Source organism: Takifugu rubripes, chromosome 4, assembly GCF_901000725.2.
Source record: "Takifugu rubripes chromosome 4, fTakRub1.2, whole genome shotgun sequence".
Classification (NCBI taxonomy): domain Eukaryota; kingdom Metazoa; phylum Chordata; class Actinopteri; order Tetraodontiformes; family Tetraodontidae; genus Takifugu; species Takifugu rubripes.
Window position 1 is genome coordinate 11,608,111 of NC_042288.1, and position 26,225 is coordinate 11,634,335.

At 47.6% G+C, this 26,225-nt stretch overlaps 2 protein-coding genes across 2 annotated transcripts; one reads left to right on the plus strand and one right to left on the minus strand.

Annotated features, from left to right (window-relative positions):
- Positions 1–1,041: 1,041 nt before the first annotated feature.
- On the plus strand, positions 1,042–23,644 carry zcchc24 (zinc finger, CCHC domain containing 24). Its single transcript, XM_003964002.3, has 4 exons — positions 1,042–1,554; positions 3,835–4,035; positions 19,190–19,354; positions 20,710–23,644. Exons 1-4 carry the CDS (start codon positions 1,315–1,317, stop codon positions 20,821–20,823), a joined length of 720 nt encoding a protein of 239 aa, XP_003964051.1. The 5' UTR covers positions 1,042–1,314; the 3' UTR covers positions 20,824–23,644.
- Positions 23,295–26,003, minus strand: ppifa (peptidylprolyl isomerase Fa). The gene is made up of 6 exons (XM_003964003.3): positions 25,773–26,003; positions 25,666–25,696; positions 25,506–25,594; positions 25,329–25,425; positions 24,841–24,916; positions 23,295–24,760 (listed from the first exon to the last, which is right to left on the minus strand). The coding sequence occupies exons 1-6, from the start codon at positions 25,914–25,916 to the stop codon at positions 24,625–24,627; spliced, it is 573 nt and encodes a 190-aa protein (XP_003964052.1). The 5' UTR covers positions 25,917–26,003; the 3' UTR covers positions 23,295–24,624.
- Between the last annotated feature and the right edge of the window lie 222 nt (positions 26,004–26,225).

The following is a 26,225-nucleotide window of genomic DNA, read 5'->3' on the forward strand; positions in this document are numbered from 1 at the left end:
TAGACGCTGACGTCACTGACATGATGGAAAAATTGACGGAACTGACCGTAAAAGTTGACGCACCTTGATAAAAAAAATAAACTCGACTAAATATCAATAATGTCATATATATCGCATGTTATTCTTTACTCATTTTTGTCGCTATAATTAATTACCCGTGTTTTACAACAATATTGTACTATTAAAGGCATTTAACAGCAAACAAATAAACCTCGTACATGATAAACTATCTAGATTCTCTTTTGAATCGGTTTTTAAAACACCAAACATTTATAAGAGATTGCTTATGGCATCATTACTTACATAATACTTGAAATAATTCAATACACGTAATAAAATACGTACACATTCTGTTTATGCAATGAAAAATGTTGTGTTGGAAAGTTAAAGGTGGACGCAAATGAGAAAGGAATAGGTTAACAGTTGAAAGTTTAAAGATATTTTATATTTACTAAAACCGAAAAAATCTTAGTGCCCAAAACAAATAACTGTCCTCAACTCATAGGGTCAGCGAATCATTTCTGTAAACCTACTTTTTGAGAAGAAAAATACTCATTCTGAGAAAGTTTGACATACAAGGTAACGGTATGACATCACAAATATTTGCCACAAGAGGGAGCCCTTTAAACTGTTGTACAGAGTGTACTGTACAAGCTTTAACACGTGTAATAAAGCGTGTGTGTAAGGCCAGAGGCTGGTGTCAGGGTGATGACACCTTTTACCCGTGAGTTTCTAATCAAACAACATATTTGTCTAGTTCTTTCTAGCGATGAAGATTTTTATATTACTTTTCTTTTTCGGTTTTTAATAGTGTCCAAAACTTGAAAAAGGAAAACTTCAGACTGACTTTGGCCTTGAGTAAAGATAAAACAGTCAATTTTGCATCTATTGTTATTAACTGGTTAATTGTGTTGTTTTAATGTTAGACAGAAAATCCAGAAAGTAGATAATTTGGATGATATTGAATATTCATAGAAGAAAGGCGCTGATTGGTCAGTGTACTCCTGACGTCATTCCGACATCATCGCATATTCAATGAGGCCCAGTCTGCTCTGCTGTGCTGCAATAAAGGCAGATAGCGGACCATGGGGAGCAAGGCAAACTTTGAAAAACTGACATGTTAGCGCCATGACTTTTGTGTAACATCTATCTGGGACGAGGCTCCCGGCGTGAGGCGGACAGGGACCTTTACAGACAGAGAAAGAAGGGGACACTTGCCATCTGCCAGGAACGAAAAGCAAGACGGCAAAGAAAAGTTGAGAGCGGTCCAAGAGTCAGCGGTGGAAAATCAAGTTAAGCCATTTCAATTGAAAGATGAGCTTGTTGTCTGCCATAGACACGAGTGCCTCCGTGTACCAGCCAGCCCAGCTCCTGAACTGGGTCTATCTCTCCCTGCAAGACCCTCACCAGACCAGCGCTTTTGACGCCTTCAGACCCGAACCGAACTCTTCCCACCCGGATCTCACTTTCAGCAAGACTCCCGCAGCGGCGGACATAAGCTCTTCCCTCAACTCCAACTATCTCAACAACTTCTTTCAGCTGCAGAGGAATGAGGTGAATGCTGCATACATACATATATGGGCCGTTCCTGGCCGTGCTTCTGTTTTCTTTCATGCAGAAACAAAGTTGGTGTTTTACAGCATGTTATCCTAGTAGAATTATGGTCAAAGTTATACTTTAAAATGATTATTTTTAGACATGTTACTTGATAAATTTAAAAAAACCCACACTGATATCTTTTTCCTCCTGTGTTTGAGCCGCTCTTTTTTCTGCATATCTTTGATTTAATGTACATCACTGAGCCCAAAAGGCATCCTAATCAGACACCAGTCCCCCCCCCACCCACCCACATGCTTCTGTCCGGACAGAACGGCCCCTGCAGCCTCACACTCCCTCAAATAGATCTGGTCGGACAAACAAAAATCCATCCTTGTTTACATATTGTCTATTTGCAGCGCTGCGTAATTTTAGGGACAAACATGCTGATAATGTATGTGGGGAGCAAACCTGATACTGCAGACCTGACTCTGCAGAAAGGACCCCTAACACCCCCCCCCCATCCACCCACCCACAGACACTGTAAATACAGCTGAGAGAAAAATAATCAGGCCGTGTGGGCCGAGCCAGTTAAACACACAAGGCCCAGTATGCTGATTACATCGCAGTCCACTTTCTTAGATCTGCGTTACCATGACGCCATGGGCTGCAGTGGCGGGGTGGTGTCCAGAGCCGGGGTCCTTTATTATGGTGCACGAAGAGGGCGTTCGTTGTCACTTAAGACGGGACGGTCCTCAGTGACTCGGGCGTGCGTCTTACACATTACATACCATGGTGTAATGCCATTCAATCCACATCAGGATAAACCGTTTCAAACAGAGCACATAATGTCTGGAAGTGGTTAAAGGGTGGCGGGCTGCATTCTGCAGGCCGCTTTGCTGGCTAGGCCAAGCAAAATAAGCTGCTGCAGAGGTTCCGTAATGAGATGAGTAATGTGGCTTTTTCCTCTCTGCAGCGAATGAAAACACAGTATGTGAGAGGTGAAATGCAATCCAGCCTCATCTCAGCATCAATGGATTAGCTTAATTGTTTACTCCTAGCCTCATAAATGGGTTGGACCTTTTTACACAGATCATGTGACGCCTCTCACCTCAGCCGAACCTGCATGAGCGGCTCTGCTGCAGGTTTTGCGCGCTAATGGCACCTGTTTGATGTTACAATTCCAAATCCCGTTTGCTCACTCGCTCATTCGCTCACCCTCTCACTCGCCCGCCGAGCAAACAGTCTCAGCCCACCATTAGCACACGTGTGCGAGGTCACGACAGCAGGTGGTTCCAGGCCAAACTGAAGCAGAGATGCGGGGTACATCCACCGAGCGGAGGGCCCAGCTGTGTCTTTGTTAAAACCATTTCACTTCCTGCACCAGGAGGAGTGCTTAGCAAATGCACCAGGAGGGACATTCCCACAACGCGGGGGTAACACGAACCGCACCGACGCGGAGCTCAAGCATATGGCGGATGGAAAACTTGAGAAAGAGCACGGAGACGAAACGCTTGATTTACGGCGACTGCGTAATAAATGAACATGAGCCTGAAAGCTGGAGCTGGTTAGCGAGACAATCTCGTAGCCCGCAGATAAAGCTTTGGCTTCCACCCTTCGCCGGGCCGCCAAGTTTATGCTTTCTGTGCCGCGCTGGATTAAACCTCAGCAGAAAGACATGGCCGGTGCTGGCCGGGTCTGCCTGGGGATTTCATCACGGGCTTGATGGTTTTGCTCTAGAGCTGCAGCTCAGCTATTTATTACTGTAGTAATTAAATTATTAAATGTCAGGTCAAGTGGCAAAATGACCACATGCAACCGGAGAATAGTGCAGAAGCCTCGTTCCTGTTCCCACTGATGGGGATTGAGCGGAGGGGGTGGATGCAGGCAGTCCTATTAACATTCTGATGGCGTCTGCCATCAATTCACTCGGCCTGGTTTCATGCGGGTCTGTGTTCTGACCGAGCCACAGATGCCAGTTTATCAGCAGCGGTGCCGCTGCTGATGTCCGGCAGGCTGGTGCGGGAACAGGCCTCCCGTCTTGTTTACAGTGAGTCATCCATCTGTCCCTTCTCTGTGGACCCGCTCAGTACTTTTCCAGCCCATGAGCACAGCTGGGACTTTCGCCAGATGTCCTGAATTTAATGAGAATTCATAACGGGCGTGTTTTTCATTTCTTTTCTCTTATTTTTTTAAATGTAAATTAGGAAACATTTTTATCCCTCTCAGCCATAGTGGGTGTGAGGATATTTCCCAGAGTGCTGTGTTCTAATTGTCTCATGCCCCTATTGTTCCTAGGCCTTAAACAACAACGTGTATAAGAACGTGTCGCCCTATGGCTCCTTGAACAACATCGTGGATGGACTCAACTCACTGACGGACCACTTCTCAGACCTTTCGCTGTCCTCTGAGCCCAGAAAACCCAACAAAAGACCCCCTCCCAACTACCTGTGCCACCTATGCTTCAACAAGGGCCATTACATCAAAGACTGTCCTCAGGTGAGATCTGTAACACACATTCGCCACAACACAAACGCCACTGTGCACCACAGCCTTAGCATCACCGCTAACGCTACGTGCTGCACTGCAGGAACTGTGACATAAACCCCTCCTTGTCTTTTCATTTGGTTCATACAAAGTCAATGATGGCACTAGAAGCTGTGCTCGCCTCAGCCAGTGCCTGTCTCTCTCTATTTCTCTCACTTCTTTTGGCTCTGGTGTGACCTACTTGTCAGACAGGCCGGCCTCTGTCTTCTCCAGTCATGTGTGTGTGTATGTGTGAGAGTGTGTGAGTGCTTGTGTGCATCGTAAAAGCCACAGTTTAAGGAGCCACGATAAGGCTGATTGATAAAATAGATTAAGAATGAAAGGCAAAACTGTCCGACCTTGAAGTGGAACATGCTAGCTGTGTTTTCAATGCAGACTTGTTGACAAAAAAACCTTTTTCCCTTCTTGTCACTTTCCCACTGGTTGATGCGACTTGTTGTGCGCCTGCTGCCATGAATCCAAGTTGAGTTTTTGGATGTTGGAAATGATTGGAAGCTAACTGGGTTACATCACTGGTGATTGGAGGGTTTTTCATTCTGGGGGCAAACACTTGGGATTGGATAGCCGGAAATGTCGTCCCGGAAGGACGCCACCCCCACCATGAATCGCTGCAATAAAGGCTGCGGAGCGGTCCAAACTGTTTAACCCATGTGCAGTTACCACCACTCACCAGTAGGGGCAAGATATGCCTGGTCTGAAAGGATCAGTAGTTGTTTAACCATAATTAAACTGCGTAGTTTAAGGCTTGCAGTCATCCTGCAGAATATGCCAATTCAAATTAAACAGGCAGGCCTGTTTACAAAGAGTGTGTTTCGTTCGCCAACAAGTTAGAAGGGAAAAACGTGCCCATCTGCTTGTAGCGCTAACTAACTTGAGAGCGGTAAAGTAACTTTTGTGGATTTTTGTGCAAGAGTTGCTGGGGATTGTGAAATGACTGCGGTGGATCCGTCAGGATGGTGTTAAATAGAGCCTTTCAAACTCTACGCCTGGAATTGCAGCCTGGAAGTGATTTGATTTCACTGAGGACACAATGGCAATTTCTCTAGTCTGAATTTGTGGAATTTTTACACAGAGGTGGCCTGTTTGTGAGACTTCTGGTGCCTCAAAATCTCCCTCATCCCTTATTTCTTACTTCCCTGATCCCTGGGTGAGGTGCGACAGCCTAACCTCAGACCTACATTTCTTTTGCATGAAATGGTAATGAGCAGCAGATGTGAGTTTAAAATGCTTTGACTCACTTTCTGACATCTGACGACTGGTCTACAGAGGTCCGCAAACCTGCGTCCTGGCAAAATATGTCGAGGAAAGGCTCAAACGCTGTGGGAATTAGATCATCGCTCGCGGAGATTCTGGGCCACATATACGCCAGAGTCCATCTGGGGATGCTCAGACCTGCGATCGCGGGCAACGCTTTAGAATATAATAGCCTCAAAAGTTGCGTTTGGGTTGGCGGGGAGGAGCTGTGAAATCATGCTACATGTAAGCATTCCAGCGTGAACCTCAGAGTCACACTCAGCCCTCCGCTGGTTTATATTTCAGCTGTTCGTTAAACTGCCAAAAAGCAGCAGAGCCCAGTGGCCCCGGGCTCCAGAGCAGTTCAACACCTCCTGGGTTATTTAGCTCTCCTCTGGGCTTCTCTTTCCTTCCCCATTCTGTAGATTTACCTCCAGTTTTGGCTGCAGCTCTGATGACAACAGATGAGACACACAGCTCGGCGTGGACACACGTTTTTCATGGCAGGAGGTTCAGCCGGGAGTGTTAACCAAACAGTATGTTTCTTTTTACACCGGCGCAGTGATTGTGTGCACGTAGCGTCGCGCGCTCTGGAATGCTTTCCCAGACGCGTCCCTGCTGTTTATGTTGGTCGGAGATGTTTCGCCACATCATGTTGTGTCATCAGCCCGCTGTCCACCAACGGTTCCAGGAACTTATGTTACCAGGATCTATTTACCCTACTGAAGTGCCAAAAAATGTGTTCGAATGGGGCCGATGGGGGAGGGGTACGGTCACTCTCTTGAAAATAAAAAGCTTTTCTGCTGAAAGATGCTGAAAAGAGTCTGGATCTTGTCATCCATCCTCTTGTCTTCCTTTCCTTCAATTTCCAAATGATCAAAACAGTCATAATGAATAATAACAGATAAACAGAACAGAGATTTGAGGAATAAAGTCATAATATTCCAAGAGAAATCGAAACTATTAAGAGAAATATTCTCTATTTTAAAAGCCTAAAAGGTAAAAGGTGCAGTTCAATAAATAAGGAAAGTTACAAATTGTAGTATAAAACCAATAAGTTGCTATTATTAGTCTAGTTTTGAAAACATTTCCTTTTATTTCACAATTCCTGACTTTATTCTAAACACTTTCAGATTAGTTTTTCCTGCATGTTCCTTATATGCTGGCATATAAATGACCCAAGGCTGTCAGAGGGTTCCACCAACCAGGGTCCTTCAGCAAACAGCCCCGCCTATCGACATTTCAGGGAATCTGAGTCCTACCCCCACCTCCCTGCCCTCACCCCACTGGGATGGTTCTGGCTTGTGGGGGAGATTTTTTCCCTGGATAATTTCAGTGGAAACGTGCCAAGGGTGATTACACTGTAAATACCTGCAGGGATTGCTCCATGGCCAGTCCGCCTGCTTTGTTTTATGTCTTTTCAGCTGTTTTGGAAGAGATTCACGACTCTACATGACAAGTGATCTCTCTTTTTTTCTCCACTCTGATGTACGTGATTTTCTCCGCTGGAAAAACTCATTTGTCCACCAAATCTGCCATAATCCAAACAGCAGTCAGATCTGAGAGCTTCCCGGTTCTGTGCATCGTGAATTATGTCCATCCTAATAGCTTTTGACTGACTGGGACTAATTTTTAGAATACACATCTCAACCACACGCAGTCCAGTTAAACTGGGGTGTCGCTGTCAAAAGGTTTTTATGTTTTTATTCGAAATCGCCCGTTTCTGCCAGAACTGCGGTTCAGCCGTTTAAGCGTTACTTGAAATTTAAGGCCGTCCTGTTGTTGTAACATGTTAATGTTGGAAACACGCAGTGGAGACTTGTGGCTTTGCTGGGAAACTCGTTTCCCAGGCAAGGCTCGGGCGCTGGAGCGGGGGACGCCGGCCTGTCAGCGCCCGCCCGGTGCTCTCTGTCATGGGGACAGAGGTGTTATGTAAACTGGCTTTCATACAGAAAATGAGGTCGCTCCCTCGGCTGTGAGCAGAACGCCTCCCGATCAACGATGCACCGGCTACGTCTGCCTGGACGTGAACTCGTGGTCACCTTCGTCTAAATCTCTACATTTTGACAGTAAGGCGTCTCCATGTAAGAGAAAAGCTGTTAATCTCTTCGTCACCATTTAAGCAACGAGGTGCATCGTTAAAAAATATATTACAAACCGTTTTAGGTGAATTTTAGGGTACTTATATGTTTTCCATCTCCTCATGACTGTCCCTCTTCTCAATCCAGGCGTTGCAATAATCTGGCGAGATTATGCATGTCTGCTCATAATTAATGCAGAGGAGAGCAACAAGGATAAATCTTCCTGACTCCCAGATCTGCAGATGAGTTGCCAGCGCTTACATCCTTTCATTCCCTCCATTTTGAGGACAGGATAAATAACAGAGGCTTGTGGACACATTTGCCTTTTCTGTTGCACAGAAACAGGAATAATTGATTGAACCAGATTAAGTCCTGCGTGGAACCAACTGTAAGAGAAAGTTCATCTCGGACACCAGCAGCTTGTTGGTCCGCACAAAGAGCCTCTTCATTGCAAAAGAACTTGACTTCTGCTCAAATAATTCTGGAATTTGTGCGCTTAAAGCAATTATTCCTCTATATTTGCAGCTTTGCACTGACACTTTCCCTCCACAGCGTTAACACAAAGTACCTGAACCAGCTTGAGTCCCTGCCCGGCCCCTCTGAGGACAGGGTCTGTCCCCGTGACCATATGCCAACTGCAGCGCCGTAACGGGCCTTCGCACCTCATGCGGCGGTAAATCCAGCAGCCTTTGTGACAAATGGTGGCCCTCACCTCCCACCAGGGGGGAGCTGTGAAAGTGGAGGAGGCAAATCTCACGTTGAGTAAAATGCAAATCAATGACAACAAAACGGGTTTTCGAGACCCCAGTTGCCTGCAGTCGTACTGAGATAATAAGGTGACTTTTTGATTTGCTGTTGTATTTGGGGGAATAATGTGTCAGATAGATTAGAAGCTGACAGTTTAGCAGTGTGTGTGTGTGTGTGTGTGTGTGTGTGTGTCCTCCAGCTCCTGCTGTGTGCATTAAAGACTTAAATTCATCAGGACAAAGCTTAAAAGCTATTTCCTTTACCTGCTTTAGCCACAACAGCATTTGCGCAGGCTGCACAGAGGAGCAGACGACTCTCCTCCCCAGCAAAGCAGGAATATTGCCAACATCCTGTCGCGTCTGTGAGCCATTTTCTATCTTGTCTCCATAGCATTTGTAGATTTGTACTGGATACATGCTGCTCAGCCAGTGCTAAGACGCTAGCCTGGAGGATAATGTTGCAGGGAGGACCATGACTAATCTGTTGAACCCGCTTTAATCATATATTTACATTACCCCTCACCCCTCCTGCAGCTGTTTTCTCCCTCCTTAACCTTGTTTCATTTTCTCTCACTTTGTCCGTCCATGAGTTTGTTGACCCTGTTGATCGGCACCCTAGTCACACTTCAACATTTGTCACGAGAGAAAGCTTCCCATGTTACCTCTGCGATCCCTGTATCCCGGGGCCGCTGTTAGATCACTGCTATTTGCTGTGGCGGGCCAAGAGTTCATTAACATCGCCACGGCGGCGCGGAGCCCGCATGACAGAGGGCACAGTTTGGGAAACCCAGGGAAGAGACAGCGAGGCAGTCAGAGGCGAGTGAGGGCACTTCCCCTGCAAGGAAATCAAAGTTAAAGGGGAGATAAAAGTGCGGTTTCCTGCCAGCTGGTTTGTGTTTTGCACTGAAATCCCTCTCTTCCTCTCAGATTTTGCTGAGACAACAATTGCACCACTTCCTGTTTTGGTAACCGTGACACCTCTCACCCCATCGCTTTGCAGCGGCGTACAGTTACACAGACCGTGGTCAGGAAGAGGTGAGTTCAGGGCCGAAACGTGGCCGGCGGGAGGAAAGTTGTATGGACACGAAATGGAAAGAACCCCCCTTTTTCCTCATAAAGCATAACTTCCATGTAAAAAAAATAGATCTCCAGCATGTCAGGCTGCCAGAACCTCGATGAGACTGGAGAAGGCAACAGCAGCAGCTGTTTACGCTGTAGCAACATGTGTGTTTGTAACGCAGTCGCGGCGTTATGGGGTCAGCGGCCATACAGTCAGGCCACGGGAACTACAACAGGGTGGGTCACCTTTCACTGAGGGAGGAGGGATGGGTGGAGGGGTCAAAGGTTGGGGTTTCACTACAGCCGTTGTTCAAACCGCGTGAGTTCTGAGTGTTTCTCCTACTGATTACAGTGTTTACAATAATGATGAGGATCACGAATGGTGACATCACTGATTTGAGACACATGTTAAAATTTTGAATGAGCTGATTAAGTTGGAGGACGGTTGAGCCGCCTGGGGGAGGACGGGGCCGTCACCAGGACCCATAACCGGCCATGGTTCCGGGGGGGAGCTCCAGGCAGGTTGAACTAGACCTATGAGGAGCATTGTTGTCCTAAACCCTCAAGACCGGCCTGTTAGCTCGCCATAATTAGCCCTGATTATGGCGAGGGGGAGGAGGAGGAAGAGGAGGAGGAGGAGGAGGAGGGAAGTTCCTTTCTGGGAAGCTGAGAAAAATGGTGGATGTAGTTCCACCCCAGCATCACATCCAAACAAGCGGTTCAGCTTGTCGATCAGTATGTGGCCGAACTAATCGCTGCTTGGAGCAGCGCCGATTCTTGTAAGATGTGAAGGACAGAGATCCCTCCCGAGATACGGCCCAAACGGGCCGCGAGGTCGCTAGTGCTGGCACACAGGACCCGGTGTGGTGTCAAGAGATCAGGGAGCGACACTGCCGGCTTTGTGCCGCACTTGAATGGGTACCTCGGGGAGAGACGGCCATTCTGAATGGGCGCCATTGGGGAAAACCCAAGTGGTGGGAATGGAGGCTGGTAATTAAGGCGGCCATTGTACGTCTGCAGGATCTCTAAGACAGAGGGGTCAGGAAGGCAGTTCTGTATTGTTCCCTCAGCGGGGCCCTCACTGCATCACAGCGGTGTGTCAGCCTCGAGTATGTTTGGACAGAGAGAGAAAAAAAGATTTACAACAACAAACCACACAGGCCGGCCTGTGTAGCCTGTCTGTCCGTCCGTCTGTAAACATGTGGACCAGAGGGGATTCTTCTGCGTTTGATTTCACAACACTTATTTTCCACCCTCTCTCACTCTCTCTCTCAGTGGTGAGCGACCCCTCTGTGACAGGCTACGCCCGGGCATCGAATAAAACCCGGATGCGGTTGGCGTGCGCTGCCACGGGCGCATGAGTCGGAATCATGACGTTGTAGCGGCGGCGAAGAACAGAGTGGGCCACAGAAGTCTGAAAACAGTGTCAAAAAATAGACCGACTGCATTCTTGTGCGACTGCTCCGGGCGACCTTTTGTTTAAAATGACAGCAAATCCTAGTTTTACTGAGAACTGGCGTCTGAATTTGATGCTAACGCCGTTAAAGCTGCACAAACATACGCATTAAGACCTAATGCACTTGAACTCCTCAGCATTTCCTCTTCAGCATTAAGCCTTTGTAGACATTACTCGTCCGGTAAAAACGAACTTCTCGTGGAATCGTTGCTGTTATTTTTCCCCAAACTCCAGCGGCGCTCCGGTCGTTTTAATGTGGAAAGAGTTCCCGGTGATAGCCCGGTCTCTTACTGTAAAAATAATTCTCTTTGTAGCTTTTTTTCCCGTGTTCCTGCTCTCTTTCCGTACGCTGTGCCCTGCAGTATGTCGGGAACTTTCTGGCAGAGACGAGGACCGGGGGGGGGGGGAGGTGCACGATGGGAATGTTTTTCTTAGGTGACCCTTGATCTTCCTTCCAGTTGCAGCAGAACGGCTCCGAAGCCCTCGCGCCTGCCTCGTCACCGACACTCTGTCGCTCATGCTACCATGGCGAGGGTCTGACAGGGACCGTCCTGAACGATTACACATTTATCAGTGATGTCGCCCGTGCCAGAGCCACAGCTGCCCTCTGTCAACGTGTGTTATTTTTGAGGAGTTATAGACAGAAAGAGTCTTTATAGCAGCGGCATCCAGAAACCATATAGGGCCACGGGTCCGATATAGCCCTGACACCGAGTGACACTGAGATTAGCGCAACACGTGTGCAGCAGAACCGCTGTCAGAAATACGCACAGCGCTCAGTAGGCACACAAGAACACACCCCAAACCTGCGCACAACTGCACACCCTGCACAGCGCCATAATCCCCCCCCGCGGAGGATGACGGGACGCCTTCGCTGCACCTCTGTCTGCTCCAGTTTGTGTCCCAACCTGCTCTTGTCATTCACCGGTCTGGTAACCCAACGCTGCCCCGCAGCTGCACAGCTAACGGGACCCGGGCTAAGGCAGAGGCGAGGAGAGAGCATGTTGGGGGGGGGTTCACACCCACATCCTGACAGAGGATTAGGCCCTAATGCCCTGTAAACATGCTCAGCGTAGGAGTTTGTGGAAAAAGAGGGAACCTCCTGAGGGGGAAAATGTAAGAATCGACTCAGGTGAAACAGTTTTTAGCGAACGAAATGTCAAAAATACGACGCTGAGATCCATGGCAGATTGGGGAATCCGGGATGTGGAAATCGAGGAACCTGGGAAGAAAAACCTCTTGGAGGCTCGGGTCAGTTGTGGTGCTCCTGCAGCTGTTTCAGACATGAAGGACTGAAGGCGCGCACACATGAAATATCCACTGGAAGGCACCGACGGTGAGGGGTGGCCCTGCAATAATAACTGTTTGGTTGCACAGCATCAACAAGGTATTAATTTTCATAACGTCGAAATGAGATCCAGCTTAAAACAATTCATTGCAGGAGACCTCCTCCTCCAGTTTATCCAAACAAGCAGAAAATGCAGGTCACCAAATCTCATTTGTGAGCGCAAACATCATTAAAGCCGACTTAGCTGAGTTTTGCTCTAATCTAAACCAACAGTTCTGCAGATTGTCATGTCAACTCGGCCGATTTTGCTGGAAATAAACGATCACAATAACGTTTCCTACAGGAGGAGCAGGAGGATCCGTGAACGTGGGGTCAAAGGTCAAGAACACATGGGCCTGACTTCTCAGAGGACATTAATGGGAATCAAAAATGCACTTTTAACTCTTGTTTCTGGCACAGTCTGTCTATTTGGCTCCAGCGCTGCCTTCTGTGGTGCGTTTTATCTCTGGAACAGATGTCTGGGGTTACCTTTCCCTGCCCGATCTCTCAGCCCGTCAAAACACAGACTAAACACCAGCGATACGGCCGTTCCTGTCGCACAACTCCCTCCAAAATCTGAGGAGATCTGAAAGCTCCAGCATCGCGGTCGGCACCTGAACTGCATTAATGACACGTGTTGCACGGTTTCACAGCCATCTGGAGGCCACAATTTGTGTTCTGCATTTACCCCCAACCAGAGGGGATAAATGTGGCTCTTTATGACTGCACAAGTGCCTCGTGCACATATTTAGACCTGGAAACAACTCAGATGTGCTATTGTGAGTAGAGAGCTTTATATACTGGCATGAAATGTCGGCTGGGTATGAATAGCTCATGTAATCCAGGTTCAGAGGAGTAGCTATTAGATAATAATGGCCGAGAAACTAACATGGAAACCTTGTTTCTGAATCCAGAGTGAGGCTGAAGGTAACCACGATTGTGTAATGTGGTTTATATATAGAGACAACTGCACAAGATAAGAATGTTTATCTCAGCAGGAATAGATGTGAAGGCAGGGGGACCAACGTGGAGCTCTACCATCTCACACACGCTTCGCTCTGGATGCAGCGCTGACCTGCCGTCGGGATTTGGCTTTGCCAGATGTAGACCACCCATCAGGAATCTAGAATCCCTGGAAACCCCAATGACAGATCCCGAACAGATCCCACCTATCTCTTCAAACAGCCGTGAATAATTGGTTCCATTCCTTCTCTGTCAGCGCTCCATCTCTAACTTTGATGATGTCATAACCGCAGAGGAGACGCGAATGAGAGCAGATCCTTCAGGGTTCCATCGCGAGCCTCCTATGTTGAGTTAGCATCTTCTCCTCGTGCCGATGTGGGTTTCTCTGGGTACTCCAGTTTCCTCCTGCAGTCCACACACTCTAAATAGCCTAGAGGTGTGACTGAATGGTGTGTGTGTGTGTGTGTGTGTCCTACAGTGGACTGGTGACCTGTCCAGAGCGTGTCGCTGCTTCTCACCCAGGGCCTGCTGCATGGAGGGGATGGTGGTCAAAACCCAGGTCCTTTCGTTTGGTGTCTTCTGTAGTTTGATACACACACAAGAAGGGAGTTATATAGCTGGTCGTTGCCTTTATAAACTGGTTATTGCTAGCCAAAACCACATCAATGGAAGAAACAATTATTTTCGAATTATGTTATAGGTGCAGCTCAAAGGTACAGCTGTCATCTGTGGTGTGTGTTTACAAGCATCATAATTCACTAAAGTGTGAGGTTCTGGGTTCAGCGCTCTGCACAACATGTGTTTTTGGACTGCAGCTGTACTGAAAACAATCCAGTGGCATGATTAATAGACATACTACTATTATGGTTCTGCTGCGAAAAGTTCAGGAAATAGTTCCTCGTCTCCGAGAGGGATCAAGCGCCACTGACGCTTTGATCTTGTTGACGTTTCACAGAGCAGAGTGAGTTCTTGGTCTGGAAGACCCACATCTACGCCTCGCCCCCACTTCAGAAATCACCAGAGCGCTAAGGTTAGCATGCTACCCCAAACCACATTACAGCAATTAGACGTCTTATCAGAAGTGCTACGCTTAATGTGCAAACTAAACAAAAGCTCCAGAAGATTCAAAGCCAACGCCGTGGCCTGAACTCCGTTTGCTTTATCTGCAGCTCTCTGCTCTTCTGTACCGCAGCCAAGCTAAATACTTATTCAGAGTTCAGAACATGAGAGTAGACGCACATATGTGCACGGACACGCTATTGCACATGTGGAAGTGCGCTATACACAGGCCTCCAAGATAGTTTAGTGTGGCTCTGTGAGTGGTGTCCTGGGGGGATGCAGAGAAGGCAGAGCGAGGTTTGAGCTCCTCCGCTGCTCTTTTGTTTACCCTGATGGTTTCCAGATGCTGGCGAGTCACCGGAGCCCTGGAGGACGGGGAGGCAGCGCTGCAGCAGGCCGGGATTGAAGCACCTCTGTCTGACACACTCACAAACAGAAAAAAACAGGAGTTTGCTTTGTTTCCAAAGGCTGGGTGACATTAATTAATAATGGAATCGAATTAATGTGCAATAATATGCACCTCGTTAAAAAGAAATGTCTGACTGTAATCAACATATTTGTTTTTGCTCTTGTTTTTGGCCCTTGGTTGCCAGTCGTGGGATTATTTTTGCAGAATGAGGCACACTGTGCAGAAGTTGGGGGTTCAAATCTGTCACTTAAGAGGCACACCTGTTCCTCCCGTCACTTTCAGCCTCGGCCACTTTTCTTTGCAGGCATTAGCGAGAGACAGCTGCACCAGCAAAGGATCCAGACAGAGAGGGAGAGAGATGGCAGCAAAAAAAAAGGGATGCACAGAAAACAGTGGCTGTATTTAGAGCCCCGAGTACGCGGTGGCATTGATAAACAGTCTTCGCGATGCACCTGGCGGCCGGTCTGGCACCGACTCGGGGCTGTTTAATCCAGCAACGGAAACAGGCAGTAAAAAAACATGCTTGTTCTGTGTGCTGTGACACACAGCTGAGGCGGTGAGGGCGACATCCTTGTGAGGGCTGAAGCGGCGGCCATCTGGGCGCCCTCGCCCGGACCTCGGTTCGGACCCACGGTTCAGGGCGGCCACTTCATCCTGATCCACCGTGATGTCAGATACCGCAGGGAGTGATGATGAAGGAGCGTCAAATAGATCCTCTCTGTCCTCGTCTGGTTGCCATGGGAACGGAAACGGATCAAGTATTTTTGCAATTTGACCCCCCGTGTTTCTGCTCACAGAATTAATGTGTTAAAGTGACCTCGGACAGCGCCGGTCCTTCTGGTGCGTTCTGACAGACGCCCGGGGGGATTCTTTTTACAGCGCGCACCCCTGAGCTTACGCTGCGACTCATTAACCTGTCTGGTTCTGGGAGCGTGGCGACGAGGACGTAAAATAGCCCAAAATACTGACACCGTTGTTAGGAAAATCCAGCCTCGTTTCTAAAAGCCTGCCCGTAAACTGCTCGGGGTCTTTAAACTGGTCCAAGTGCCCTCTCGTTTTTATTAAAACGTGAATCGGAAGTCTCATTTGCATATGAGATATTTGCCTGCGGACGGGCAGCGGGCGATGGACGGAGCCTGAGAGCGCTGCGAAGGCTGAATAATATCTACCGAGTTTGTTTTGGAGAGGACGTCCGACGCTGAACGTCTTCGGCTGCTGGAGACTCAAGATTAAGAGTTCATGTTTTCAGGGCCAGTGTCTGAAGGCGTACATCTGGTGTCGGTCTTCTGGTGTCTGGAATGTGGGATCAGCACAAATGCGGGATCTTCTTAAGGGCCCAGACACATTTTAGTCTCCTTTTTCATGAATCATATTATCATGGGCAAACGATAGTGAATTCTGATGGTTGAAACCTGATCATTAGCTCATTATTCCATGTGTAATAGTGCCCCTGCCTCCGCGCCCCCCCCCCCAGAGAATCACCAATAATCTGTAGTTAACGCTGTTCCAGCCCCTCTCACTCTGAAATGTATGGATAAGTGAAAGCAGAGCAGCGATTTTACGACGGCTCTCAGTGTTTCTGGCCCCTATGGAGGCCATCTGCTTTGGATTTGGATTTCCTCCACCTCCTCCTCCATCCTTCACTTTCTCCTTCCTTTTCTTTCTCCACCCTCCTGAGAGGGAGTGAGCTGGAGAGTCTCTCCACGCTTGGCTCACGCAGGGCTTGTGGGTATTTGTCCGTTCTTCTGTCCACTCTCCTGCTTTCACAGAGTCCTTGAGGAGAAGGAGAAGAATGGAGTCCTCCCAGAGCTTAATGAGCGTTCTCCAGTTCCCTCCGCTTGTGCCTCATGCTGCTTTCCGTCCCTGCTTTTATTTGACTCTCTCGCTCTCGAGCAGCTCTGTTTATTCTATCTGATGCACGTTGTGAGCTCACCAGTCTTGTGATATAAGCCAAAGAGTGATCTGCGTCCTCGCAGCAGGGTTAACGTGAGGGGGAGGAACGCTGGAAACCGTGCACAGACTTTCCAGTTGTGTCTCAAGAGTGCATGAAAATCAGTGGAGGTGGAATGTGTGTGTGTGTGTGTGTGGTCATGTTTTTCATAGATTACATCAGTGTGTCACTTGTGCGTACGCATAATTTAAGAGTCCACTGACCCGTGTGTGGCGGCTTCCTGCTGCAGATTTCGCAGGCCGATGCGTCCAGCTAGCCGTGGTTATCGCGCCACGCTCGTCATGTGCACGCGCGCTGACCCTAGCCTCGCCACATGGGGCTCCAGTTGCGGGGACACAAACAATCCCGGACTCCAACCAGGCCGGCGCTGCGGAAGTGACATGACAAACACCGCCTGATTTGTCTCCAAGCCTGTCGTCCATATGCTTCCAATGGCTCCGGTCCATTTAGGCGTTACCGCCAGGCAAGCTTGAATGGTTTTATTTGCAGAGCAAAAGACACGTCCTCCCGCGCCGGTCCGCGTGGCGTGATGACGCAGTTCCATTAAATGGGGCTGTGTGCACGGAGAGCGGTTTGCAAATGTAGCTTTAAAGGCAGCAAAGCGTGGCTGTTTTTCGAGAAAATCAAGCCTCGTTTAAACATTTATTCAAACAAAGTGTTTACAGCCCAGGGCTGAAATCCTGCGCCCCCATGGAAATGGACAGACGAGGCCTGCGTGCGGGACATGGACGCAGGCGAGGACGGCTGGTGTCAGCTGCCATATTTCTCCTCATGGTCCAGCTGGCAGTGGTGGCACAGCGTTCCAGATGTTGCTGTGACGTTTTTCCTCCCCCCATGTGTTTGGAAGGCGCCTCGGAATGTGCAGCGCCAATTGTGTCCGTAAAGTTTACGGCCTGCAAATCTTTATCTCGGGCGATCAACAAATGTGGTGCAATGATCCGACTCCAGATCTGCAAATCCAAATCCGATCCATGTTGCTCGGTGATTCCTCCTATAGGATCCACCATTCATCACTAAACTTTAATCCAATAACAACTCATCTATAAATCAAAAGGACGTGGAAGTTCTGAGAAAACAGCTAAAACATGTGCTGATGCTCGTCTCCACTCTTAAACACCTCTGAGCAACAACCTTTGACTGTACACCATCTGGACAGAACTATTATATCTAAAAGCTCTCAGCTACACACATACTCATCCTTCTATCTTTGTGAGGACTTTTATGGACGTAATACATTCCCCAGCTTCTTACCCTAAACATTCCAACTAACCTCCTCACCCTGACCTAAACCTACTTCTAACCTCAACCCTTATATCCAAATCTTAACCCTCAAACGGTTCTTGAAAATTGTGGGGACCAGCCAAAATGTCCTCACTTTGCTAGTAGAATGCGTATTTTTGTACTCAATTTTTACAAAAACACACACATGATGATGAACGGTGAAGGTCAGAGCCTGGGCCCGGTGTTGAGTGGGAGAGGAGCGCTCATGAGGAAGATGAGTGTTTTTTCATCATCTGGGTGATTCTGTGATTATCGGAAATGTGACATTGAAGGTCTCAGATGAGCAGTCAGACCTCCTGGAGAGGACACCTGGCGCAGTTCTAATGGTGTATTTGTAAGCTGGAGAACAGATTTATGAGGTAAAAGTGTTGTAAACGCGCCGCAGCGGAGACAAGATGGAAATACTTTCCATCGTTTTGGCCGCATTTTGTGTATTTTTCAAGATTGGGGATGACAGCCTGTTTGTAGCTGCAAAGCATTAAAAGAATCGTATGTAGGAGAGCATCCAAACAGAACGTTGCCGCGGTAACAGATTTAAGATGGCACGGAGGCGGCGTCAGACTTTCCGGGCCGGCGTGAGACGTGAGGCGGACGCCGAGGGCTGAGGTCACGTCAGAGCGCTCGTACCCCGAGTGGCGGCTGGAGCTGATGCGAGCCGCTGACGTCTGTCAGGGCGACACCAGATGCAGCTGATTACAGTTCCCATTAGTCACGCCGGCACTGGGGTGGGGGGTGGGGGGGGCGGGGATACAGGACCCCCCCCAGATCCACCCCCTGAAGTCAGCAGCCAGCCTTCCAGTGATTGTGCAAACAGTCTGCAGCGGGGGAGGACTTGAAATGCGAGCCGTCTCTCCTCATTTTCCCGGCTGTGCATTAAAATCTCTGTGTCAGATTTGCATCTGAGCACACACACATTTTTAAACTTTGAGATAATTCTCCAGCTCCGCTTCAAATGTTTATCTCCACTCTGGAGGAATTCAGCTTACTAAAATGCTCCAAGCTGCAGCCTGCCAGTGATTAAATGAAAAGTCTTTTTTTTTTTTATTATTATTTTTAATCGCTAGAACTTGAGCGTTCTGGGTTGGCGTGGACGCCGCCGCCGCCATAAACATTCCGTATTCTGGTTCCTTTTCGCCCGGCCGTGGCGTGCATTGGTTATCCGTTTCATTACATTTGTGGTGCATTTGTTTGGGACTTTAATGGAGAAAAACAGTCCCTGAATTCTCTAAAAGTGGCCCAAATATGGCTGCCAGCATGAAGTCAGAGGATCTCCTCCCAGAAACGTCCCTGGGCTGCTTGGCTTTTTCATGGTCGACTGGCTGTTTGTAATCATCCCCCGCCAGAGAATTAGAGGATTAATTTAACACAGCTGCACTGGATGTAAATGTCAGTTATGCAAGCGTGTGCGGCGCTGTATGGACTGCAGGCGTGTGCACATACTGTACATTAAAATGACAGCTGCCGCCCCGCACATCAGCTCTGCTGCGCGGCTTCGGGTTTTTCCCATTTTCATCTCGGCTCTGTTTGTTTTTCCTGCCCAGGCCCGGCCGAAGGGTGAAGGACTGACCCCCTACCAGGGCAAGAAGAGGTGCTTCGGAGAGTACAAGTGCCCCAAGTGTAAGAGGAAGTGGATGAGCGGCAACTCCTGGGCCAACATGGGGCAAGAGTGCATCAAATGCCACATCAACGTCTATCCACACAAACAGGTAACCGGGGAGCAAAAACGCTTTTCAGAACGACTCAAACACATTTCGGAGGCAAAGCCGGAAAGCTCAATAGAAGCTCCAGAGGCTGGAAAACTGCCTGAGGTTGCGGGATTACTTCCTCATCAGAGGTCCTTGAGATTGAAAGTGTCCGCAGGGCTTCCTCCGTCCCTGCGGAACCCCATAAATAACCTGAAAACACATCGTCCAGCTCGGCCCTGGGGCGTTAGATATTTGTCCCCGTCAGAAGGAAAACCCTTTCCCGAGTGCTGAGCGTATTTGTTGTCTGAGTGAATCTCTTTCTGGAGCTAAAAGCAGCAGATTTTAGTCACAGAAGATCTCGTTAGACTCCCAGTAAGAGGAACTTGTGATGCTGGTCCATTCCAGTTTGCTTGGACTGGTCCGGGTCACAGCATCCCAGGCTGTCCATGCCTCTCCAGGGATACGTCCAGGCCCATCCTGAGTAAGTGCCACGAGCCTGAACCATCCCGCTCGTTTCCTGAGCGTCTTTGTGTGTTGTAGCCCCTCCCACCGGGTCACGGCTGACCCCAGACTCTCAACAAACTCAAAACGTCACTTTTTTAAGCATTCGTGGTTCAATTTTATGGTTTGTTTCTGTCTCTTGCACAACAGCAGCCCCCCCCTCCCAACACACACACACACACACACACTTCCTGTTATTCAGAATGCGGCGGCTTATTACATCAGGGAGACAAGCTTTGTTTTAGAGAAGACAGAGAGACTAAAGATTTAGACAAGCCTCCATCAGCGGCTGTCCTGCTTGTTTTCTTTGGTTGATTGGTGGTCAGACCAGAATGGAATGGACTGGTTCTGATGGTGATAACCCTTCTAAAATTCCAGCTGAACCGGGCTGCCCCAGTCAAGCCACTCGGCCGCCGCGATCCCGAAAACCTCTGAAACCAAAACACCACTTCCGCGACACCAAACAGCGGCGTGCGTTATTGATCCCTGAACAATTTAGCAGTTTCCAGCTCCCGCAAATGGAAAGAGCTCAGACAGCAGCCGGGGCCCCGAGAGAAGGTGGTTCTGGAAGCTTCGGAATTCTTTCCACTCAGGAATTTTTAAACATACATCAGATCTTTCAGCTCTTGGACGACCCCGTCAGTTTGGCGCAGGTTCCCCGTTCTGTCTGCAGACAACTGAATCATCTCCGCCGCCGCCGCCGCCAACCATAACTGGGTTCCGCACCACACGGAATAAATAGCAATACTGTTGATGAGCCGCCGCCGGCGGACTAACCCGGCCATCGATAACAATCCCAAATCCATCGCGACCAGATCAGATCCTGATTTTGCGTGTTTAGCAGGCTGATCACTCCCGTCTGTCTCCTTCCACAGCGACCTTTGGAGAAGCCCGACGGCCTGGACGTCTCCGACCAGAGCAAGGAGCATCCGCAGCACCTGTGCGAGAAATGTAAAGTCCTGGGCTACTACTGCCGCCGCGTGCAATAAGAGAACGGCGTTCTCGCCGCCTGGCGCTCCATCCTCCATACCTCCTCCCTCCTTAACCCCCCACCCCCCCTCCTCTCTTCCAACCACCTGCCAGAACAGATTATCTCTCTTTCGAAGCGACGGCCTCAACCGGCAGATTGGCCGGTGTCGGTCTCAGCGGATTACCTCACCTTGGCGTTCGCTGGCTCAGTGTTTACAGAGATGCGCCTTCCACTCCCCAGCCTAGTGAGACGTGTGGTAATGTGATGACGGTCTAACCTGGGCCTCCCGCGACGGGTCGGTCCTTGACGTCTGGTCAGGTTAGGGTCAGCAGCACATCTTATTAACTGTGAAATAACTAAGGGATGATGTGTTGCACATCCCTAGCTTAGCCTATTTATTTCCTTATCATCTAGTGTGCAATGACAGCGTGAACTGGGATGTCTCGGATATGTTCTTTGTGCGTTTGTGTTACTGCTTCCACGTGTCTTTAGAAAAACTACTGTAGAGTTAATCTCCGTTTTGGTTTAGCGCTTCGCTTTCAGTGTTTCCGCCGACAACGGATCTGGCTGCCTGTGCGGGTTTCCACGCGATATTTGGATCATTGCTAACACGATTGCCGATCGGATTTGAACCGTTTGTTTTAAGCGGCTCCAGAAATTTGGCGAGACCAGCGGAGCTGGAGGGTTTTCGAGGGCTGACCGGAGTGTGAAGAGAGTCCAGAGGGAGGTGGAGCGTCAGAGGGCTGATTTGGGATGTAGTAACTCGGGGATGTAATGAAAGTGAGGAAAAGTGCAAAGAGAAGAAGAAAAGAGTTTACATAAATCACCGCGCCGGCCTGAAGCACTTCAGATTAATGTTTAGAAATCTGCCTTCCAGCGAACCTTCCTATCAGAACAGAGGACTATTTTACATGTACTGTATTTTTTAGCCTTATTCAAAGCTGGTTGACTATATTTTATACTGTAATGTAACATATGTGCCTTCAAAGTATTTGAACGCATCAGGAGACGCAGGTTTGAGGCTTTGGAGCGGGCTGGACGGGCAATGTGGGTGTTCGCAGCGGGTCGGTTCGTAGTTTCCCAGCTGGCAGGAACAACCCTGCTGTGGTCTGTTGTCATGGAACATCAACAAAGGCGTTTGTTCTCCGCTGATCTTCACAACAAAACAGAGTTGCACATGAAACTGTGGACCTCACTCGTCCTCTCTTCTTTTCTAAAATCTATTGTTACCTTTGGGTTTTGTTTTTTAATCCAAAAATTTACACACTCTCTTGCCTCGGTGGGCTGGAGCGGTACTGAACAACTTTGGGGAATGAAGCAAAGCTGCATCTGATGTGGAAGGAACACTCCAGGATTCCAGGAGGAACTGGATTCCAGAAAAGGCCTACATTTCCCAGAATGCAACAAAAGCAGGGATTTGATTTGAGTGAAAAATCCACATTTAGCCCGGAAACCAACAGAACGTCTCATATCAGTAATATTCTCCATTCAGGTGTAAAATACCTGCTTTTGTTACATCATCGTCGGAGGCTCAACTGACATCACAACTCAACACACCGACGACGACCTTTGACCCAACCAATTCAGCGTTCAGACGGAGGACGAGAGCCGCCTTACCCGAGGGCCATTGTGAATGGTAACCTAGGAGCCAATGTTAAAGAGGTGTGGGACTCTGCATACTTGACTTTTCTAGTACAATTTCAAATTTATTTTCCATGACTGAAGATGTGTATTTTGGGACAGTTGATAGATGTTGAGAATTTTAAAGCAATCTGCAAAAAAAAAGAAAAAAGACAAAATCTCGAGTTATTTCCCTGTCAAAGACTGTTTATGTATATATTTGGTGGCCTGCGTTTTTAAGGACCGTAGTTCTTTTGTAGTTTTATGCAATATGGAAGCTTTTGTGCGTGAAGAAGGGCCTCATGCTGAGTAATAAACAAAGCTGGGAGTTTTATTTCCCCCCTGTATGTTTTACAAAGATCTGAGGGGTTTATCCTGCAGGAATATTTATGGAAAGATTTTTTACAACACTTTTTTTGTATAGAATATGCAACAAAGTTATACTAAGAAGGAAATATTGATGTCTACATAGAGTATTATTAAAAAGCTGGTACATAATTAATACACTTTCAAGTATAAGCCATTGTGTTATACGTGTTGAATAACCCCCAATGTTATTTAGTTGCTACCTGTAACTAATTATGAACTTTATTTTATATCCATACGCCCGCCATGTACTCGAATTTGTAAACATATAATGAAAGTATATTGTGTTAACAGATTTTTTTCTTTTTTTTTTTAATTAGTGATGATACTCACCACTGTATAAACACGTTAAACTGTGAGATGTAGTTTGCTTAAAGCGCCAATGATGAGGAACTATTATAAATTTGTAGTTTAGGGAGTTTATACTTTAAAAAGACAACTGTGTGTGACAAAGAACTGTTTTAGAGTTTGCATGTGCATGGTTTTGAATGAAATATGTTGTGCAATGTAGGATTTATTTTTAAAAAAAACAACTCCTTTAAGATAGTTTGCTCAAGTACATATTGTTTGTAACACCCGTATGCTAATGCTAGCGTAGCCTATGAATATTACATATTTACTGAATGTAACGTGTTAACACTTAAGGCACGTTTGTGTTCTGTATCACGAGATGTTTGTCATGTTTGCAATATTCGAGCTGGACAGAAAACGGGCGTGGGGGTGGGGGGGGGGGGGGTAACAAGGACAGTCATGGTTTCCATGAAACGGCATTCCAAAATGTGCCTTATTTGTCGGTTTGGAAAACATTTTAACATTGTGTCGGTAGAGTTTGGTGAATTAAAGCGATATTGAACTAGAACGTGTTTGTTCTCTATGATCGGACCCAGATGACAGAAATTTTAATCATCAATGACACAACATTCAAAGCATTTGTGATAAAGTAGATGTTTTGTTTCTTAAAGGCGTGGGGGGAAAGCTTTCCCCTCCGCTGCTGAATGACATGACATGTGCAAATGATTTCAACACCTCAGGGACCAACCGTGGAGAGAAGAAAGGATACGGCCGAGGTGGGTGAAGCCGGCCCACGGCAACATCTGTGCCAGCTGCAGCCATGTCACTGCGCCCGGCCAAGTTTCCGTGCACAATATCTGACGCGCATTCCAAATAACTTAAACTAAACCAGAGGGTGTGGACACAAATTATATCAAGTTTGTTACAACATCTCGAGCAGAGCCAGAGCTGGAGGGTTTCCACGGCAACAATGTAATCGGAGTATTCAAACAAACGAGCGAAGGTCAGCGCACATGTGGTTTCATTTAGGACGAGCGCTTTCTTCCCCCAAAGTCGCTTATTATTTACTTTCATAACGTATTAGCTCGATAAGCAGCACCACCCAGTCGTTGGCCCAGACGCGTCCTGGCCCCCAGCTCTCATTGTCCTCCAGGAACTTCGGAGTCAAGAATAAAAAAAAACACGGAAGAATGGCCCGCATCTGAGCCGAAGTCAGAGTCGGGCTGTGGTCTTATCACCGAGGCTGCCGCCAGCGGGTCCATCGTGGGTCAGCTGGGCTCTGCTGGGGGCGGATGACGTCACCTCCCCCTCTGACGGACAGGAAGCTGCTGGAAAGCCGGTGTCTAAAAAAAGCCGCTGGGTCGTTTACAGGAAGCTATAAAAGCAGCAAGGCTGCTAACGTCCCGTTTCGGGACCCGAGAGACTCAAACGGTGAATCAATTGTCAACTAATGAAAGTTGTGAGATATTTTGGAGCGACACAGACGGATGTGCAGACGGGTCAGGTTGAAGTTGTAGCAACAGCCCAGCTGGGATTAAAGGTGTCATTTGATCTCCCCACAATCAGCAATGACTATTTTCTTGATCACGCCCCCATCGTGTAAACCAAAAGACTCCATCTTTGCGACCACGTCCATTCCTTCCTTCACCTTCCCGAACACCACGTGTTTGTCGTCGAGCCTGTCGAGAGATGCTCACCTCAGGATCAGGCTCGTGGACATTTGACAGCGTGAGACACAGGTGAATCAACAACAATTTACCATTCAGTTTTAGTCGTGCAGATGAAGAACTGGGAGCCGTTGGTGTTTGGCCCCGAGTTTGCCATCGAAAGGGTTCCTGCGGAGACGGAAACGGGTTAATAAACAGCCGCTGATGAAGTTAAACAGCTGTGTGTGAAAGAATGGTAGTTTTCTCAAACAGATTCAAGCTATGGTTGTAAAACATTTGGATGCAAATAATCAGCATGTTAAGGAGGCTTCACCAAGGCGCTATTTATTAGTTATTTTAATTAAACCGTACAGTCTCGCTGAAATGTAGGTCACTGGGGGCTGACAGAACCATAATGGATGACGCTGCACGAAACCATACACTGCCCCCTACTGGCAGAGTTGTGTCATCGTCAAAAAACCTGCTAAATCTGATATTTAAGGCGTAAATAATCAAATAATATTTCTCGTGCTGAATTTGTCATAATGTTGAAATGGAAACAGTTATTACTTATCATGTAAGTCAGTGTATATAAAAATACCTGCACCCGTGTGTTTTAATTTAAAGTTCTCATCCCTAAATGTTTTCCCATAGATAGATTTCCCCCCAGTGCCGTTGTGGTGGGTAAAATCCCCTCCCTGCAAAAGAAAAGAGATGAGAAGCACTTTAAAGAAAAAATCAATGCCAATATTGGAATTATTTGGATCCTAAATCTCACCTGACACATGAACTCAGGGATGACCCTGTGAAACACAGAACCCTTGTATCCAAAGCCATACTGTCCAGTGCAAAGTGCTCGGAAGTTTTCTGTAAAATTAAAAACAAGTGAAGCATTTGCAAATAGTGACATCAAGCAAGACTTAAGACAACGGGGATACCTGCAGTCTTTGGAACTACATCTGCATTAAGCTGCAAGGAAAAACACCATGTCAGTGAATATTTGCTTCCCAACATGCTAACGCCAGCGTGCTAACTAGCAAGCTACCTCAATAATAATCCTCCCGAGCGGCTCATCGTCGGCTTCAACATCCAGAAATACGGTGGGATTCTCGGTAGAACCAACAGAAAACAGCCTCGCAGTGGCGATACCCGGCGAGCTGTATCTAATGCGGTTTTTAATCTGGAACATCGCTGGTTAACCTAGCGAGGAAGAGTTTGGGGCCATACTGCCGTCGCGGTGAAGTGACGTCATAACACACTCAGACAGCGACATCACGTGGAAGGATCAGGAAGTAAGAAGATGAAATATTGGTCAACAAAACAAACAAATATTTAATATTTTTTTCCTCTCTTGAACTTTTTAACATCACATTTTAACCAAGTTAAAAGACACTGAAGTGGCACGAGGCATCACATGATCAAACAGAAAGATGATATGATGATTTTAAGAGAGATTTTGTTGTTTTTATGTCATCATGTAGTATTTGTAATAATGTAG